At 44.2% G+C, this 20690-nt stretch overlaps 1 protein-coding gene across 2 annotated transcripts in view; it reads right to left on the minus strand.

The window, feature by feature from the left end:
• Positions 1 to 361: 361 nt before the first annotated feature.
• The window catches only part of LOC120034142 (C-type mannose receptor 2-like), a 37070-nt gene continuing 16741 nt past the window's right edge, over positions 362 to 20690 (minus strand). For both annotated transcript variants that reach the window (XM_038980587.1, XM_038980586.1), the window contains exons 10-29: positions 20186 to 20301; positions 19913 to 20061; positions 19365 to 19585; positions 18101 to 18246; positions 17580 to 17676; positions 17187 to 17316; positions 11656 to 11688; positions 11374 to 11540; positions 10845 to 11013; positions 10602 to 10744; positions 10240 to 10354; positions 9676 to 9842; positions 9351 to 9459; positions 8891 to 9129; positions 8490 to 8655; positions 8045 to 8194; positions 2160 to 2279; positions 1633 to 1812; positions 1441 to 1464; positions 362 to 1253 (exon numbers count right to left, since the gene is read on the minus strand). In XM_038980587.1, the coding sequence (XP_038836515.1) occupies positions 1033 to 1253; positions 1441 to 1464; positions 1633 to 1812; positions 2160 to 2279; positions 8045 to 8194; positions 8490 to 8655; positions 8891 to 9129; positions 9351 to 9459; positions 9676 to 9842; positions 10240 to 10354; positions 10602 to 10744; positions 10845 to 11013; positions 11374 to 11540; positions 11656 to 11688; positions 17187 to 17316; positions 17580 to 17676; positions 18101 to 18246; positions 19365 to 19585; positions 19913 to 20061; positions 20186 to 20301 (2862 nt within the window). In that variant the 3' untranslated portion in view covers positions 362 to 1032. The remainder of the gene's footprint in view (positions 1254 to 1440; positions 1465 to 1632; positions 1813 to 2159; positions 2280 to 8044; positions 8195 to 8489; positions 8656 to 8890; positions 9130 to 9350; positions 9460 to 9675; positions 9843 to 10239; positions 10355 to 10601; positions 10745 to 10844; positions 11014 to 11373; positions 11541 to 11655; positions 11689 to 17186; positions 17317 to 17579; positions 17677 to 18100; positions 18247 to 19364; positions 19586 to 19912; positions 20062 to 20185; positions 20302 to 20690) is intronic.

Here is a 20690-nt window from a genome sequence, read left to right on the forward strand (position 1 = left end):
AAGGAAAACTATTTCACTCATTTTGTAATTCATTTTAGGTCCTATTTCATAGAAATCTGGAAACACTGGACAGTTACTTTAAGTAATAAATGTTGGTTCTGCTCATGATGGTGGTAGAAAGTACTAAAACAAACCCCTCTAAAACCCTCTAGAATGTTACATACTGAAATATAATGGGTGTCATACCCTTATCGACCCCATCACACTGTGCCAAGACAACAAAAGACGGTATCAGTCTGTATCAAGTCAAATTTCTGTCCCCCCCCCCCCCCCCCCCTCTCTCCTACTGTATGTGCAGTTGTGGTGAACAGGCCAGGGACCCTTTAAAATCACTCTAAAATCAACACTCTAAAAATCACTGTCCTCTTCTCTTTCACACCAAAGTAAGTATTGCTTTCCAACCAGGCTCTGCTGACGTGTCAGTCAGAACAGAAGGGAGGGAGGGAAGGGGACGGGCAACAACAAAAGTTTCACTACAACAACCAGAATTAGATTCACTACAGATTCACTACAGCTGCACTGGACAAAAAACACACAAACAAACCAAAAGGAAATATACAAAACAAACCTGAAGTTAACCTCAGGTAAATACTGTCATGGTCTCGATGGAGGTTGTGTTGATATTTGGATGATACTGAGTCTCCTGACAAGGGAAGAACTGGTGCAAAGCCTTTGTCTTTGGCTTTTGGCATCTGCCTTTTAGACTTAGCGACCAAAAACAGGAACTTGTTTGAAATGAAATGTGAAACTGACATCAGAAACATTATTGCTATACTACTAAGAAAAGCAGTTCATATTGTAATTTGCATATTATTAACCCCTTTGGAGAATGACTGTTTAAATGGAATTTGATTAGCATCTGCTGCGCTCCACACAGCACAGACCTTCAGCATCTTCAACATCTTTTCAAACAGAACAGGGACATAAAACGTAGAAGCAGAATGTGTATCAGTCAGACAGTGGGTCAGTCAGTATTAGGTACTCCCAGGTGTTTTCTGCCCTGGGGGGAGGGGCCAGTCCTGGTGGGCTGTGCTACTCCGGCTGCTCGTTGAGCTCCATGTCAGACACCAGGATGTTCTTCTCGGCCTGTTCGGAGGGGTTGGACTTGGTGCGGCTGTAGCGCGCCCCCTCGTAAGATCCCCGGGAGCCTGCCTGGCGCCGGCGGTACAGGTAGATCACGCTCACGATGAGGATCACCAACGCCAGGCCCGTCACCATGATCACAATCAGAGTGGGCAGGTGGTCCTCTTCAGCTGAGACAGACAGGGAGGGAGGGGGAGAGAGAGAAGGAGAGAAAGAGTGAGAGCGGGAGAGAGGGAGAGAGAGAGAAAGAGGGACTGTTTTTTTTTTGTTTTTTTTACAGATTAGCATTACAGATTTAAACAAATCTAACATTTGATGACTTGAACAAACATAATAGGATATCCTATCCATACTTACAGACTACCGCCAAAGCCTCAGCACCTGCAACGGAAAAGATAACATTCAAGTTGTGTTGTCAGTTCAGAGATTGCTGTTTGCAGTTTTAAATGAAGCACAGTAGGCGGTCATACATCTTTGCTATCACTGTGTACAAGTATGACATTTTCCATAGTGTTATTTGTCTGCGCTACAGGGTGAGGCCTTCCTTACTGCGTGGCCGTTTGCAGATGACTCCGTGTGTGTGGTTCTTGCAGGAGCCTGGTTTCCAAAGGCCTGTGTTGCTCTGGATCCAGAAGCAGGCGTTGGGAAACAGCATGCTCAAGTTGGTGCCCTGCACCTCCCAGTTAGTGAACTTCACCTCTGCACTCTCAGACCACATCAGACTGCCCCCTGCAGGACAACACCAGGAACAACACACACACACACACACACACACACACACACACACACACACACACACACACACACACACACACACACACACACACACACACACACGCCTGTCTGAAGAATACCTTGAAATATCCCTGGAAAACCCTATTGCAAAAAGGTGTGTACAAATCATGTATATAATATATGAATGAGTATATGGATAGCATATGTCACTTTGACAAATGACTCTTCTTACAGTGCCCATTAGATTATATGACCTTGCAGTATATGATATTTACATGGTTTTAACAGTTGGAGTCATCTGTGTATACTTTTCACTGTGTACATCCTGAGGAGCTCCTTACCTTTGGAGTTAAAGGTCATACCCAGCCAGGCTCCGTGGGCCTGCTCCTGGTAGCCCTGGATGTGCTCCCACACAAAGCCATTCTCTGTTTCATCCAGGACCGACAGCAGCTGGCCACCCACTGGAGGAGAGAGAGGGGGGTATAGCGAGAGAGAGAGAGAGAGAGAGAGCGAGCGAGCGAGAGAAGATCAGATAACCATATTGAGATAATTAAATGCGGTCAGAGAGGAGTTGACAGAGGGAGGTGTGAAACAAGGAAAGAGAGGGATGATAAGGAAAATGAAAGTGGGAAATCATGAGATAATAAAGCGAGTGCATTTCAATAACAGCTCAATGAATCACTGCTAATTTAGACTTATTGACGTATTTGGTCATTGACGTCAGTGCTGAGCGCTGAAAGCTCTCTCCGTGACAACAGCGATTGAGTGGAAAGAGCTGTAATGTACTCTGTGATCTTTTAGTGTCACAATGTGCATGTAAAGTGTCACATATAGAGACTGTTTGTATTTGTATTTATTATGGATCCCCATTAGCTACATATAGAGACTGTATTTGTATATATTATGGATCCCCATTAGCTATATATAGAGACTGTATTTGTATTTATTATGGATCCCCATTAGCTATATATAGAGACTGTATTTGTATTTATTATGGATCCCCATTAGCTATATATAGAGACTGTATTTATTATGGATCCCCATTAGCTATATATAGAGACTGTATTTATTATGGATCCCCATTAGCTATATATATAGAGACTGTATTTGTATTTATTATGGATCCCCATTAGCTATATATAGAGACTGTATTTATTATGGATCCCCATTAGCTATATATAGAGACTGTATTTATTATGGATCCCCATTAGCTATATATATAGAGACTGTATTTGTATTTATTAGGGATCCCCATTAGCTATATATAGAGACTGTTTGTATTTATTAGGGATCCCCATTAGCTATATATAGAGACTGTATTTGTATTTATTATGGATCCCCATTAGCTATATATAGAGACTGTATTTATTATGGATCCCCATTAGCTATATATAGAGACTGTATTTATTATGGATCCCCATTAGCTATATATATAGAGACTGTATTTGTATTTATTAGGGATCCCCATTAGCTATATATAGAGACTGTTTGTATTTATTAGGGATCCCCATTAGCTATATATAGAGACTGTATTTGTATTTATTATGGATCCCCATTAGCTACATATAGAGACTGTTTGTATTTGTATTTATTATGGATCACCATTAGCGGCTGCCAAGGAAGCAGCTACTCTTCCTAGGGTCCGGCAAAATGAAGGCAGGTATACAATTTAAAAAACATTACAATACATTCATAACAGATTTCACAACACACTAAGTGTATGCCCTCAGGCCCCTACTCCACAACCACATATCAACAACAGATAATCCATGTGTATGTGTGTGTATAGTGCGTATGTTATCATCTGTGTGTATGCATGTGTCTGTGCCTATGTTTGTGTTGCTTCGCAGTCCCTGCTGTTCCATAAGGTGTATTTTTATCTGTTTTTTAAATCTGATTCTACTGCTTGCATCAGTTACCTGATGTGGAATAGAGTTCCATGTAGTCATGGCTCTATGTAGTACTGTGCGCCTCCCATAGTCTGTTCTGTGAAGAGTGTGAAGAGACCTCTGGTGGTATGTCTTGTCGGTTATGCATAGGTGTGCATGGGTGTCTCAGGGCTCCCCAGTGGCGCAGCGGTCTAAGGCACTTCATCTCAGTGCTAGAGGCGTCACGACAGACCTTGGTTCGATTCCAGGCTGTATCACAACCGGCCGTGATTGGGAGTCCCATAGGGCGGCGCACAATTGGCCCAGCGTCATCCAGGTTAGGGTTTGGATGGGGTAGGCTGTCATTGTAAATAAAAATGTGTTCTTAACTTACTTGCCTAGTTAAATAAAGATTAAATAAAATAAAAAGTCTGAGCTGTGTGCTAGTTGTTTAAACAGTCAACTCTGGCATCTAGGTCCCCAGGCTGCTCGTTAGGGCGCACACCTGTCACCAGCGTTACGCGCATAATGACACTCACCTGGACTCCATCCCCTCCTTGATCACCTGCCCTATATATGTCACTCTCTTTGGTTTCTTCCCCAGTCGTCATTGTTGCTGTTTCATGTCGGTGCGCTGTTTGTGTTTCTTGTTTTGTTCATTTATTTATTAAAGAGTTTTTTGTTTTTGTGTTGGAGGTGATGTCGGGTCCGGGTATTGGAGCCAGCGCTACCTGCCTCAGCCGGTTTGTAGGCTCCCATGCCTAAACTGGGTGAACAGGTTCCTGTACCTCAACCGAGGCAACCAGGAGGTCTCAGCCGGTTCGTCAGGTTTCTGTGCCTCAGCGGAGGCAACCAGGAGGTCTCAGCCGGTTCGTCAGGTTTCTGTGCCTCAGCGGAGGCAACCAGGAGGTCTCAGCCGGTTCGTCGGGTTTCTGTGCCTCAGCGGAGGCGACCGGTCCGCTCCGGATCATCCCTTCGGTTGGCGTCCTGCAGCCGGAGCCGAACGCGCCGGGGAGGGGGTACTGTTACGTATGCTCTCTCTCCGGGGCTCTAGGTCGTCATGCTCCCGTGCCTCAGCCAGATCGACAGGTTCCCGCGCCTTAGCAGAGGTGACCGTTCCGCTCCTGATCCCCGGGATTGTCATCTTGGTCGGCGTCCTGCGGCTGGTGCCGCGCGTCGGGGAGGAGGTCCTGTCACGTGTGCTCCCCTCCGGCCTCTAGGTCACCAGGCTGCTCGTTAGGGCGCACACCTGTCACCAGCGTTACGCGCATAATGACACTCACCTGGACTCCATCACCTCCTTGATCACCTGCCCTTGATATGTCCCTCCCCTTTGGTTTCTTCCCCAGTCGTCATTGTTGCTGTTTCATGTCGGTGCGCTGTTTGTGTTTCTCGTTTTGTTCATTTATTAATTAAATGTATTCACTCCCTGAACTTGCTTCCTGACTCTCCGCGCATATCGCTACGTTTCAACATGTCAATACCTCTCACAAATGCAAGTAGTGATGAAGTCAATCAGGAGATATTGACATGCATATCCAAGGGCCAGTTGTGCTGTCCTGTTCTGAGCCAATTGCAATTTTCCTAAGTCCCTCTTTGCAGCACCTGACCACACGGCTTAACAGTAGTCCAGGTGCGACAAAACTAGTCTGTAGGACCTGCCTTGTTGATAGTGCTGTTAAGGTAGAGCAATGGTTTATTATTGACAGACTTCTCCCCTTCTTAGCTACTGTTGTAAAAAATATGTTTTGACCATGACAGTCAACTTGCAATTTCTACATGATTTATTACAAGATTTAGTTGAGGTTTAGGGTTTAGTGAATGATTTGTCCCAAATACAGTGAGTATAGTTATTTAAGACTAACTTATTCCTTGCCACCCATTCTGAAACTAATTACAGCTCTTAAGTGTTGCAGTCATTTCAGCCGCTGTAGTAGCTGACGTGTATAGTGTTGAGTCATCCGTATACAAACATACACACTGGCTTTAAAGCCAGTGGCATGTTAGTAAAGATTGAAAAAAGGGGCCTAGACAGCTGCTCTGGAGAATTCCTGATTCTACTTGGATTATGTTTGAGAGGCTTCAAATTAAATAACACCCTCTGTGTTCTGTTAGACAGGTAACTCTTTATCCACAATATAGCAGGGGATGTAAAGCCATAACACATACGTTTTTCCAGCAGCAGACTATGATCAATAATGTCAAAAGCCGAACTGAAGTCTAACAAAACAGCCCCCACAATCTTTTTATCATCAGTAATTTGTGTAAGTGCTGTGCTTGTTGAATGTCCTTCCCTATAAGTGTGCTGAAAGTCTGTCAGTTTGTTTACTGTAAAATAGCATTGTATCTTGTCAAACACCATTTTTTCCAGAAGTTTACTAAGGGTTGGTAACAGGCTGATTGGTCGGCTATTTGAGCCAGTAAAGGGGGCTTTGCTATTCTTAGGTAGAGGAATGACTTTTGCTTCCCTCCAGGCCTGAGGGCACACACTTTCTAGTAGGCTTAAATTGAAGATATGGCCAATGGGAGTGGCAATATCGTCCGCTATTATCCTCAGTAATTTTCCATCCAAGTTGTCAGACCCTGGCGGCTTGTCATTGTTGATAGACAACAATCATTTTTTCACCTCTTCCACACTCACTTTACAGAATTCAAAATTACAATTCTTGTCTTTCATAATTTGGTCAGATATACTTGGATGTGTAGTGTCAGCGTTTGTTGCTGGCATGTCATGCCTAAGTTTGCTGATCTTGCCAATTAAAAAAATCATTAAAGTAGTTGGCAATATCAGTCCGTTTTGTGAGGAATGAGCCACCTGATTCAATGAATGATGGAGCTGAGTTTGCCTTTTTTCCCAAAATTTAATTGAAGGTGCTCCAAAGCAATTTACTATCATTCTTTATGTAATTTATCTTTGTTTCATAGTGTAGTTTTGTCTTTTTTATTCAGTTTAGTCACATGATTTCTCAATTTGCAGTACGTTTGCCAATCGGTTGTGCAGCCAGACTGATTTGCCATTCCTTTTGCCTCATCCCTCTCAACCATACAATTTTTCAAATCCACAGGGATTTAACCGGTTTTACAGTCATTTTCTTAATGCTTATTAGTAACTGGGATAAGCAATTTCATAAATGTGTCAAGTGCAACGTCTGTTTGCTCCTCATTACACACCATGGACCAACAAATATTCTTTACATCAACAACATGGGAATCACTACAAAAGTTATTGTATGACCTCTTATACACTACATTAGGCCCAGCCTTTGGAACTTTGGTTTTCCTAGATATGGCTACTATATTGTGATCAGTACATCCAATGGACATTTCTGCAATGCACATTTCTGCAGCATTAGTAAAGATGTGATCAATACATGTTGATGATTTCATTCTACCCTGGTAGGTTGACTGATAACCTGAACCTGGTTACAGTTTGAAGCTTTTTCTTGAGTGGGCAGATTGACAAAAGCCAGTCAATATTTAAAACACCCAGAGAATATACCTCTGTTGATATCGCATACATTATCAAGCATTTCACACGTTATCCAGGCACTTGGTGGTCTATAGCAGCTTCCCACAAGAATGGTCTTTAGGTGAGGCAGATGAACCTGTAGCCATATTACTTCAACAGTATTCAACATTATGTCCTCTCTAAGCTTTACAGGAATGTGGCTCTGAAAATAAACAGCAATCCAGAGCAGGGACGGAAGGTTGCAGGGGTCAACTTCAAAATCGTAGGGGAAGGAGTAGGAGTAAGCACTGTCTTTGGTTCCACGGCTCGAGACATGCGACCATTGTTGATTGCCATGCTCCTCTTGCTGTGCTCCTTCGACTCCGCTATCAGAAGGGGGAGGAGAGGCAGGAGATGGCTCCCCTGGCGAACGAACTCCTGGCAACACCGGCCAGTCGGATCACAACAAACGACAAGGTGGAGATGCATCCAACAAGGCCGAACGCCGTCCAGCCACCGGCGTAGGAAAGGTAAACATTCCGTTTTCTCTAGTTTTTTACGTAGGCTGGCGTAATCAAGGAAGCCACCTCAAGCCTATAATCCTCAGCAGCTCCTACAGGGCTGGCACCGTTCATTCACTTCTCCGGACAAAAGGGGCCCATTGGAAAATTAATCTGGGACTAACTTTGTTAGCTTGATGGCTAGCAGCTTTCAAGCAGACTTGAAACCTGTCAGTTAAGCGGGATTCCAGGACAAGAAATAGCGGTCCTTGCTGCTAAAATCTAACCACGTCATGGAATCCACTGTTGTGCGTCCAAAATGGCATCCTATTCTCTATAGGGCTCTGGTCTGGCTGACTAAGGTCATATCTGGACTGTGTGATTGGCAGTTGACAGAGTGTCCTTCTTACCCTTCCTGCAGGAGGAGTGGGCGTCGGTCTGCAGCCGGAGGCTCTGCAGGTTGAAGGAGTAGCAGTGGTTCCTGAAAGGCAACCAGGCCCAGTCGCCCAGAGAGTGAGGGCACTGTCCTGGGAAACTCCACTTGTGCACCAAAGCCTCCTCTGAGAGAGAGAGAGAGAGAGAGAGAGAGAGAGAGAGAGAGAGAGAGAGAGAGAGAGAGAGAGAGAGAGAGAGAGAGAGAGAGAGAGAGAGAGAGAGAGAGAGAGAGAGAGAGAGAGAGAGAGAGAGAGAGAGAGAGAGAGAGAGAGAGAGAGAGAGAGAGAGAGAGAGAGAGAGAGAGAGAGAGAGAGAGAGAGAGAGAGAGAGAGAGAGAGAGAGAGAAACAGGGCTTACACACACTATATACACACATGTTCATATACTGTATTACACACACGGATGCGCACACACACCCACCTGTATTAATCTGACAGATGGCAGCATCCAGTTTAGCGTCACAGGGGGTCATAGTCCACTGCCCCACCGTGGTCATGTGACCACATCCAGACAGTGTATTAGGCTCCCCATCCCGCCAGGCAGTGTAACTCAGGTCCTCCTCGCCCAACCAGCTGAAGCTCCGTCCCTGAGTGTGGAACAGAGGAGGAGTTAATCCTAATCTTCTGACCCCAAGTCTTACCTCATTGGTCAATCTAGTTAAATCAATCTTTTGAAGATCTGATTATATCAATGTAATATTGATTTGTAGTGATGCAATTATCTCACCCTACATGTTACCATGTTGTTGTATCAAAACAAAGCAATAAAAGATCTCGTAGAAGTGCATAACTCCTCCCAGCTTGTCATGTCCAGGGCCTCACCCCATAGTTGTAAAGGCCGATCCATGCTGGGAGGTGTAGGCTGTTCATCAGCAGTGTGAGGTAAGCCTGTTGGTAGGGGTCTCTCACTGAAGCCAACGTCCCGTTCAGAGACTCGCACACATGCAGCGCCCCCATCCAGTCCAAGCGCTTCTTCACTATGCGGTACGACACTCCACCCAGGTCCAGGGCTCCCGACAGGGAGGAGGGCAGGAGGGCAGCGCCAGGGGGCAGAGCTGGGTCTAAGGAGACAAAGATATATCAGTATATAAAGGAAACTGTTTCTGCTGACTGATATAAACACAACTGTTTAATATATCAGGTATGTGTGTCAGTAGGTACAGTACTATGTACTAGATTCACACAGGAATGCTTGTCCGTTACATAATTCACTGGTTAGTTATGTTATGCACTGTTGAATTGCGAGTGGCTGTGCCGTTTGGAGTTGTGACATGTCCTGTACCTTGTTTCTTCCGGCAGATGTAGCCATGTTTCTCCATCTCACAGGCCCGGGATGCCCACATGCCAGTATTTTTAGCTGGGTTCCCATGGATCATCACCACACAGTTCCTCTGTCAGGTGACAATGATGAACAATGGACATGACAAAGACTGGACCCACGGACCAAATATGCATCCCAAATGGCACCATGTTACATATATAGTGAACTACTTTTGACTAGTACCCTGGTTCTGAAGTAGTGCACTATGTAGGGAATAGGGTGCCATTTGGGATGCCACCAAAGACTGGATTAATACAGAAAAAGATTAGACCAGGGTGGTATGTACCGGAGCCTTGTTGTGGAGTGGTCCACTGTTGTCCAGGGGTTCTCCAGAGGCCCAGTTGGTGTAGCTGAGGAGTCCAGGACGAGCCCACTGGAAGTGGCCTTTAGAGTCAGACGTGAGCCCCACCCACAGGTCAAAACTCACGTTGGACAGCAGAGTGGTGACAAAGGCTGTGGGAGACAGCATGCATGATGTTATTCTGTGCTTCCCAAACTTTTTCAATCAAATCATGCCCCTCTTTCATCGTTGGGGAACTGGGACAAGTTACAAAAAGCTCTCTAAGGCAATAACTGACATGACAAGAGCAAAACTGCTGATGCATCACCCAATTTCGAAACTTTCAAGAGTAAGTTGAAAGACCGACTGAGTTCCTTAAAAAATATGTTTTCCTGTATGTTCATCTCCCCCTACCTCTCCGCCCCCCCTCTGCCGACCGCCCGACAGTTTGGGAACCACTGATGTTTATTGATGGTGTATGTGTGTGTTTGCCCTTGTGTGTGTATGTGAAACCGTGCGTGTGTTTGTTTGGTTGTGTGTGCGTGCGTGTGTGAGTGAGTATAAAACTACCTTGCTCCACGTGATTGGGCACCACAGCCAAGGCTCCTCCCTGTGACTCACACATGAGCCTGGCTCCTGACCATGTGGCCCTCCGGCTCTCCTCATGACCAAACACCTTATAACACTACACACACACACACACACAGGAAGGTCAGAGGTCAGGAAGGACCATCATGCTCTCACACATAACATAACCCAGGAGAAACCAGTACCTCAGGTCAGAGGTCTGTTTGAGATCTAATGTGAGATCTGGTAACAACTGAGAGGCTAAAATGGAAGATCAAATCATAACATAACACCGTAATGTCACATTCATGTAACTGGCATATCTTCATCAGCACAGTAGAAACTACATAACCCAGAAGCCCTACCTTGTGCAGGAAGGGGCCCCAGCCATCGGGGCAGCCCGCGAGGGGCAGGGGGGTGGAGGGTGTGGGTGGGATAGTGCCTGTGACATTCACTCTCTTACAGATGTAGGGCAGGTCTGAGTGACATTTCTGATCTGCCCACTCCGCTGTAGAACGTTTTAGAATGAAAGATTAAATATTGTTAAAAAAACAAACACTAAATATGCTATTTACGGGACAAACATTACAGCATCCCACAATTCTCACCTTTGCTGACTGACATGTGGACACACTTGCGGTCGCGGCTGAGTGGGTGTGGCCTGCCGAGAGCCCAGGACACATAGTTGAGCACAGAGTGGTCTGACCAGTGGAAACGGCCATCGTTCTCATACGTATGAAGCCCCACCCACCAGTGGTCCCCCTCTACCTTGGTCATCTGCAGGTGAGAAAACACACACGGCCTCTAGTCGTACACACTTGACCTCTAGTGACATGCAGCGATGTACAGTACAGCATAGACTATTAGCTTGGATAAACAACACGTGGTGGCTGGTACCTTTTGTAGAGAGATGAAAGTGCCCACGTGGATGTTTAATCCTGTTACGTTCTTCATGAACATGAAGTAGCTATAAAACGGTTATAACTTGATGAAGGATTATGAAGGATTATAAAGGTTATGTAGCGCACCTTGTGCAGTATGTCAGCCAGGAAGGCCTCCTTCTCAGCAGTGGATGTGTTACTTTATGAAGAGTGATAAAGTTGTTGTAAGGTTTTTATAAAAGCTTGTGTGTGGTACCTTGTGCAGTGTGTTGGCAAGGAAAACCTCCTCCGCAGAAGAGTGGATGGAAGCCAGAGAAGCATCGAACCAGGAGCAGATCCTCTGGGCTTGGTCCCACGTAGACCGGTGGTCAAAGAACTTATACTCTGCCTCCTGGAAGCCCACCCACTCACTGGCAGTGGGGGCTGGGGGGGATGAGGAGAAATAGGAGAAAGAAAAGAAAGGTTGGTGGTAGAGGGTTATGATGGAAGACTATGGAAATAACAGAGACAATGAGAGGAGTGTGGTTTTCAAACTGACCTTCAGTGGGGTTTGGATCCTGATCAACTTTTCCTGAAACACAAAACAAAAAGTGGTCTGAATTCATAATTCAGAACAAATGCATAACACTAGTGCTGAGTGATTAGTGTTTTTTGAGGTCGGTTCGGTTTCGGGTAGATTATTAATAAATAATTACTGTTTTCGATTTCAGTTTCGGTCATTTTTTAAAACATTAAATGCATTATGAAGTAATGAATGACATTAAAATGATTTTAGAGCGTTTTAATGGAAATTCCAAAACCCAAAAATTGTGAACATTCAATTGCCAAAACATTGAAAATATTCCATTGTCTTGTCAGGTCCACATTGGGTAGAGGTCAATAGAAAAGTAGGAAATTACTATGAAATAATACAATATTTCAGGAGTGTACAGTGCATTCGGAAAGTATTCAGACCCCTTCACTTTATCCACATTTTATTATGTTATAAGCCTTATTCTAAAATAGATTAAATACATTTGTTTCCTCATCAATCTACACACAATACCCCATAATGACAAAGTGAAACAGGTTTTAAGTATTCAGACCCTTTGCTATGAGACTCGAAATTGAGCTCAGGTGCATCCTGTTTCCATTGAGCATCCTTAAGATGTTTCTACAACTTGATTGGAGTCCACCTGTGGTAAATTCAATTGTTTGGACATGATTTGTAAAGGCACACACCTGTCTATATAAGGTCCAACAGTTGACAGTGCATGTCAGAGCAAAAACCAAGCCATGAGGTCGAAGGAATTGTCCTTATTTTGGGCTTATTTTGGACCGATTTGGGCGAGAGTGAAACGTCTCGCTTTGCCTCTTCTTCTCTGATCCTGTCTTTGTCCGAGTCAGAAAAAACTGGCGCAGTGGATTATGGTCATTGTAGTTAATTACCACATTTTTGTGCTGAACTAGGTTGAATATGTGACTCTGTGATGGAAATGTAATACTTGTGCTTTTCTGTCTACCAAATTCTATGTTGCATGTTTGTGCTTTTCTGTAAACCAATTTCTGTGTTCATGCAAGTGACTGACTGTCACACCCTGACCATAGAGAGCTTTTTATTCTCTATGTTGGTTGGGTCGGGGTGTGACTAGGGTGGGTCATCTAGGTGTTTGTGTGTCTATGTTGGCCTGTTATGGTTCCCAATCAGAGGCAGCTGTTTATCGTTGTCTCTGATTGGGGATCATATTTAGGCAGCCATTTCCCCTTTGTGGGATCTTGTCTATGGATAGCCTACCACGCTGCACCTTGGTCCATTCATAATGACGATCGTGACACTGACTGAACGAATCCTCACTATCAGTAGCTGCAATTTGGCAGTACGCCCAGACCTTTGTTTTGAGAACGAAAGATATCTTAGTTTCAAGGTCTCAGCTTAGAGAGAAGAAGCCTTGTGAGGTATTGGTATGTCACATGTTATGAACCAGTATTGGTCGGTCGCATGAATGAAACAAGACGGTAATGATTAATGAATTATGCTAAATCATGCAAATATAACTTGTCTGTGTAAAGCCATATATAAGACAACTGCTGGGACTGCCCCAGCAGAGCTTCTGACAGACATTCCACTATGGTGCATTAGGTTTGTTGGAACCTCTCCAGCACAGTGTCAATAAACAACGATTCATTTAGAATTGACTTTGATTGTCCCTGTGTAAGAATTTCCACAACATCTCATTTCAGGAAACTAGGTGTATGTTGTATGTATGTACTACTTCACAGGAGAGACATTTGAACGTAAACATACATTTTTTATCAAAATGCGTTTTTTAGCAGAAATGCCTTCTGGAACATGTGAACCTTTATGTGCCTTAATAACAAACGTGTTTGCTATCTGTAAATACGAATACAACTGTTAATTTACGAGCCTAGTTGGTTTAGACACGGAAAAGACAGGAATCTTCCGGCTAGCCATAATTGGCTGAGATAATGGATGGGCTGGAATGCCGAGAGTTCGGATTGGTCTGCCATGGCTTTGTCTACAATCGTGGCCAAAAGTTTTGAGAATGACACAAATATTAATTTCCACAAAGTTTGCTGCTTCAGTGTCTAGATATTTTTGTCAGATGTTACTATGGAATACTGAAGTATAACTACAAGCATTTTATAAGTGTCAAAAGCTTTTATTGACAATTACATGAAGTTGATGCAAAGAGTCAATATTTGCAGTATTGACCCTTCTTTTTCAAGACCTCTGCAATCCGCCTGGCATGCTGTCAATTAACTTCTAGGCCACATCCTGACTGATGGCAGCCCATTCTTGCATAATCAATGCTTGGAGTTTGTCAGAATTTGTGGGTTTTTGTTTGTCCACCCGCCTCTTGAGGATTGACCACAAGTTCTCAATGGGATTAAGGTTTGGGGAGTTTCCTGGCCATGGACCCAAAATATCGATGTTTTGTTCCCCGAGCCACTTAGTTATCACTTTTGCCTTATGGCAAGGTGCTCCATCATGCTGGAAAAGGCATTGTTCGTCACAAAACTGTTCCTGGATGGTTGGGAAAAGTTGCTCTCGGAGGATGTGTTGGTACCATTCTTTATTCATGGCTGTGTTCTTTGGAAAAATTGTGAGTGAGCCCACTCCCTTGGCTGAGAAGCAACCCCACACATGAATGGTCTCAGGATGCTTTACTGTTGGCATGACACAGGACTGATGGTAGCGCTCACCTTGTCTTCTCCGGACAAGCTTTTTTCCGGATGCCCCAAACAATCGGAAAGGGGATTCATCAGAGAAAATGACTTTACACCAGTCGTCAGCAGTCCAATCCCTGTACCTTTTTCAGAATATCAGTCTGTCCCTGATGTTTTTCCTGGCGAGAAGAGCCATTTGCATTGCTAGTTATATAGCCTAATGTGAACTAGCTAGCTATCTTTGAACCTAGTTGTTTAGCATTAGCTACCTGCAGATTCATGCATGGTAGTAATATTATGAGTTGGGATTATGGTTCTTTATTTAGCTAGCTAGCTACATGTCTATACAAAAGACTCAACTATACTACTATAACTATAAGTAACCATTTCACTGTACCGTTTACACTTTCTGTATCCTGTGCATGTGACAAATAAACTTAGATTTTATTTGATATAGTGTGTATTTACCAGAGACAGTAATGTGAGAACAACATGACCTGCACCAATGTCAAATTAGTATATGATGTTAGGCCAACAAGACAGTGTCCAAGTTCTAAAATTCTCAGGTAGAATGTCCTGCTTTTATTTGTGACCGTAAGCTATTTTCTGTCATTAGCTCGCCAATAACTTGTAAATAATGATCTTGTTTTGAGTTTACTTTCCTGTAATAATGAATAAAAATTGGCTAAAGTTAAGACGTCAGCTATATGATATGGTCATTATTTGAACTGGCTAGCTAGCTAACTTAACAACTTAACAAACCAAAACATTGTTTCGAAAGTTGCTTTTAGTTGCCTAGTTTGCTAGATTGACATATACTAAATTCATTTTTAAACAGATGGGTTTATTGTTGTTAAAATAGACAAGTTATGCTATTTTAGGCCACCAGACTGCTCATGTTTGTGTTTATACTTTTTAATAACGACATCGACAAGATAATAGAATATTGAATAGAATATTCATGATGTCACTGCAACAACTGTCGATAGAAGTAGTATAAACCATCCTTTAGTCTTAAAATCTTTGGTTGTTTAGTACACTACCGTACTCACTCTGTTTAGCACATGGCCTCACATGTGAATCTTTAAAGAGATGGGTGGGGCTAAGGCTTAAGAGGGTGTGAACAATGCTAAATGGGTGTAGATAAAGAAGAGCTCTCCTGTAGGTGTACCAAATATTCAAGGGCCATTTTCTCAAAAGTGGTGTTACAAGTTTATCAACTTCCAAAGCAGAATTACTTTCCTATTGTTCCTCAACTGTAACCAGTGCTTAATTTGAGCTAATGGAACAGGATCCGGGACCTCACTGTTTTGGACTATATTGATCCCGAACCAATTTGGCCGAATCCGGTAAAAAATTGCAATGTGAATAAAAGCGATCGAAGTTCATTCGAGTTGCCTCTTCGTTAATTCTCCTGCCCCCACAAACAAACGTGGTGCAACATTGTAACCTACTCTATGTGTGAGACGAACAGGTGGTGGCTGTGTGAGAAGCATGCCTGTATCTCTTACATACCTAACTAGGATGAGATTCACTTTCTATTTTCTCTCTCCCTCTCTGCTCTGATAGACATGAGCCTGCAACTCTCATCTCTCAAGCGTTGCACTTCATAATTTATTTCCTTATAGAAGGGTTCTAGAATAACTGCTGTCTGTTCATAAATAAATGAAATCATTCCGAATAGCCTACTACACCATGAGAAGGATCAATAGCTTCTTGTGGATTGTTGCCCAATAACAAGGAATAGCCTACAGTCGTGAACGAGTGGCAAATTTGTCAGTGAACAAGCAGCATGCAGACAAAACAGACAAATACAATCGAGGGAAAACAGAGGTTGGAAAGCAAATGGCTCCTGCTGAAAAGAGAAGACTATGTTGCAGGCTACCAACATATTTGATCAACTTCCAAATATTGTTTTACAAAGTTAAACAAGCGAGAGACAGGCTTTAGGCACGAGTGCATTGGCCATCACCAGCAATTGAGCTGCATGTCATTGGGTGAGTCAGTGAAACTGGAAAGTATTTTTAGGACTGTAATTTCCTCCTCATATTGTAGCCTACAACATGCGTCTCCACACACCTAGGCCTAGGTCATTTTTGTTGATCTCAGATTCTCATTTGTGCTGTATTAAAAATATCCTGCCAAAGTCTCCCGTCACTTAGAATTGCATGAAATGTGTTTAGAAAAGGCCACATTCTTACCGGACCCTAGGCTACAAAAATGTTCCCCAATGTGTAAAACTTGGGGAAAAAGTGCCTGGACTCTACTGCTCGATGTCACTACGCAAATGTGATGCAACATTTTATTATAAAGGTGGTTTTATTTTCTCATGAGTTCCGGTACCTCAGAACTCTTCAACCCCCCTCTCGTGCTCCATTTTTGTTCCAGCACCTCCCGAGTTACAAATTAAGCGCTGACTTGCAGTGCAAGACATCAAATGTTCAAGCTCCGAGTCTCTACTTTTATCCAATGTAAAAAACACAATTTCCAAATTTTGCTACATAACACCGAATCGAGCCGGCCGGTCACATATTTGCTTAATGAAAACTACAACTCCCTTCAACATCCCACATAGTTATTGACTGGATTTCTCTCCTGAATTATTTGATTTCTCTCCAGAGAAATGGTGCATTAGGCTCCACCCCCCCCCCCCCCCCCAAAAAAAAACTAAATGGAATTCAAGTGATTGAACCGACGTCAGACAATTAGTTGTTAAATAACCGATATAAAAAATGTTGGGGGTTAATCGCTCAGCACTACATAACACAGACTTGAATATTCAAAATGAAAGCCTTCAGGCAATAACAAGGGCCCCTTGTCTCTATAGTGTCTGTATACAGCAGTAGCACTGCTTTGTGACTGTATCTGTGTCTATGCGTGGTTCCGTTGTCTTGCTGTTACCTTTGGGGATCTTGCAGATCCAGTCCAGTTCAGTGCCGCAGTCCATGGCCAGCCAGGTCATGGTGCCCAGGTCTGCTGCTGCACACTGACGGACGTTGTAGTAGTAACGTCCAAAGTTCTGGTACGTATACTGACATACAGAGGAAGATGGGTTAGAGGACGATACAAAATGAGCTTGAAAAGCAGGTAGCTATATCTCTAAGCTTTGAGGCACACGTATATGGTGCAAGAGGCTGTATGTTGTTGCAGCTGGGCTGTAGCTATCGGTAAATCAAGGTCGCTGTGTTAAGCTGGGTCAATAATAGATAGTGCTGTGGTTTGGCTACTCGAATTAGGTCCATGCTGTGATGTAATGCTGTGGCTGGATGACTGGATGGTGATGCTGTGACTCACGGCCAGTCCATCGCTCCACTTCCAGCTCCCGTTGTCCATGGGGTTCCTGCGGTTCAGGCCGATCCAGAACCAGCGTTGCTCATGGTCCTCTGACTCCCTGTGGACCATCATCATCATCAACATCATCATCAGCAGCAGCGGAGTCGTCGGCATCATCATCATTGTCATTATGATCATCAGCAGCAGCATCATCATCATTACTATCATCATCACCATCATCAGCATCCTAGTCTTCGCCCGTGACCCCACTCCCTGAGGGTATCTCAGGGGGAGTTGGGATATGCAAAAAAAACATTCCCATTACAGGCTGTGTAACAGGACAAATATAAGCACCCCCCGAAATTCTTCTTATATATATTTATTATTTTCATCCTCATCATTACCACCACATTCCCTCTTTAAATTACAAACCCATCCCCTTTTCAAATAAGAACCACATTCTCCCTCCATCCAGTCTAGGCCCCTGTAATAGAGACCCATTCATACAACCCATGCATGATCAAGGTGGAGTGTCCACCCACCCAAAGGCTTCGTGTAGTATCTGCAGTATGAAGTGCTCCTCCTCTGGGCCACTGACACTCAGCAGGTTGGCTCCATGGTGTCTTTGACAGGCTAGGTGGGCCTGCAGCCAGCTCAGCTTCTGGTCCATCTGGGCTGAGTCGAACACCTGGCATACACACACATGCAGGCAGACAGGCAGGCACGCGCATACACACACACACACACACACACACACACACACACACACACACACACACACACACACACACACACACACACACACACACACACACACAGAGGCGTTAGAGGCAAATAAATGGTATCTATATTGACTAAACTAATACATATCCTTAAAATATACACTACCGTTCAAAAGTTTGGGGTCACTTAGAAATGTCCTTGTTTTTGAAAGAAAAACTATTTTTTGGTCCATTAAAATAACGTCAAATTGATCAGAAATACAGTGTAGACATTGTTAATGTTGTAAATGACTATTGTAGCTGGAAACTGGTGATTTTTAATGGAACATCTACATAGGCGTAAAGAGGCCCATTATCAGCAACCGTCACTCCTGTGTTCCAATGGCACGTTGTGTTAGCCAAATCCAGTTGATCATTTTAAAAGGCTAATTGATAATTAGAAAACCCTTTTTGCAATTATGTTAGCACAGCTGAAAACTGTTGTCCTGATTAAAGAAGCAATAAAACTGGCCTTCTTTAGACTAGTTGAGTAACTGGAGCATTTGCATTTGTGGGTTTGATTATAGGCTCAAAATGGCCAGAAACAAAGAATTTACTTCTGAAACTCGTCAGTCTATTCTTGTTCTGAGAAATGAAGGCTATTCCATGCGAGAAATTGCCAAGAAACTGAAGATCTCGTACAACGCTGTGTACTACTCCCTTCACAGAACAGTGCAAACTGGCTCTAACCAGAATAGAAAGAGTGGGAGGCCCCGGTGCACAACTGAGCAAGAGGACAAGTACATTAGAGTGTCTAGTTTGAGGAACAAATGCCTCACAAGTCCTCAAATGGCAGCTTCATTAAATAGTACCCGCAAAACACCAGTCTCAACGTCAACAGTGAAGAGGCACCGCCGGGATGCTGGCTTTCTAGGCAGAGTCGCAAAGAAAAGGCCTTATCTCAGACTGGCCAATAAAAAGAAAAGATTAAGATGGGCAAAAGAACACAGACACTGGACAGAGGAACTCTGCCTAGAAGGCCAGCATCCCGGAGTCGCCTCTTCACTGTGTAGTAATATCAAGCAGTGGTAAAGGCGTAGGATACCTTGTAGCAGTGGTGCAGCTTGCCGTTTGTCTTCCACCCGTTGGGGCAGGATCCAGTGAGGCTGGGGGTGGGGTGCGGGGCGGGGGGCTCAGGGCTGAGGGACGTGTCCTGGTTCAGTCTACAGATGAACTTAGCCCGGGCCGACGCACAGTCCTTCACCTCCCATAGGCCTGTGGCGTAGCCCGTCTCCATGGTTACACAGCCCCCTTTGATGTTTCCTCCTGACAGAGGAGATGGGGGAGAGAGTGGTCTATGTTACGTAGTTGTATGAGCCTGGGTCTGGGAGTAACTGACTGACTGGCACACCAGTGGGGATGGTAGAGATCATGGCAAAAGATGGTCTTGAAAACGCCAAACAAATCACCTGATTAAGTCATTGGCAATTTATCCACAATGACTACTCAAGAGATAAGTGTTTATACCATATCTAGTTTTGACTTTGCTCTGGGAATATGGCACAGACAGGTATCCTGAAGACTAGTACAAGACCAACGTGTCCGTCATGATAGCTCTGTGGACAGATAGAGAGACAGAGGTCCATGTCCCACCTGGCTGGTCTCTGTTCCAGTTGGTATAGGCCACTTCATCCCCGCTGAACCAGTGGAATTTTCCGGGGCTGTTCTGGTCAAGCAGGGCTATCCAGAATGAATCCCCAGAACGGCCAAACACCAGACTGTTGACAAATGCCTGCTCAAACCTACAACAACGCACATGGAAAAGGCTCAGGGGTCAGAGGTTACACTAGGTATGTGTGTTTGTGTCTGTGCGTGCTTGCGTGCGTGCATGAGTGTATGTACAGGAACGCATGTGTGTGTGCGTACCTATTGGTGATGGTGATGAGGGTAGCTCCGCTGCCAGCGCAGGCCTTCCTGCCCTCCTCGAAGGTCACCTGCTCCTCTCCCACCCAGTAGCAGGCCGGACTGTGCCATTTCCAGCCCTGACGAGAGAGAGAGGTAGGGGAGAGAGAGGAGAAAGGTTGAGTAGGCGTAGAAATAATAACTGTCCAAAGAGATCTATCTATGTCCAGAGACTTGCATAAAAACACAACCAGATGAGATGGGAACGTAGAAGCATAAAGTACTATAAACAACACATGGCTAACGAGGAGAGGGCAATTATTTGTCCCTACTTATAAACCCGGGGGCAGGACAGAACAAGTCCAGGCTCAGAGCTATGCTCTCTCTCCACCGCTCTCTCTCTCGCTCTCTCTCCTCTCAGTGCTTATCTGCAGACGTGTACAGACCGAGAGCACAGCCAACACACAAAAAGGTCTCAAGGGTTTGAGTGTGTAGTCGTGTAAATGTGTGCGTTGAAGTGAGTGCGTAC

This window comes from Salvelinus namaycush, chromosome 41, assembly GCF_016432855.1.
Source record: "Salvelinus namaycush isolate Seneca chromosome 41, SaNama_1.0, whole genome shotgun sequence".
In the NCBI taxonomy this organism is placed as follows: domain Eukaryota; kingdom Metazoa; phylum Chordata; class Actinopteri; order Salmoniformes; family Salmonidae; genus Salvelinus; species Salvelinus namaycush.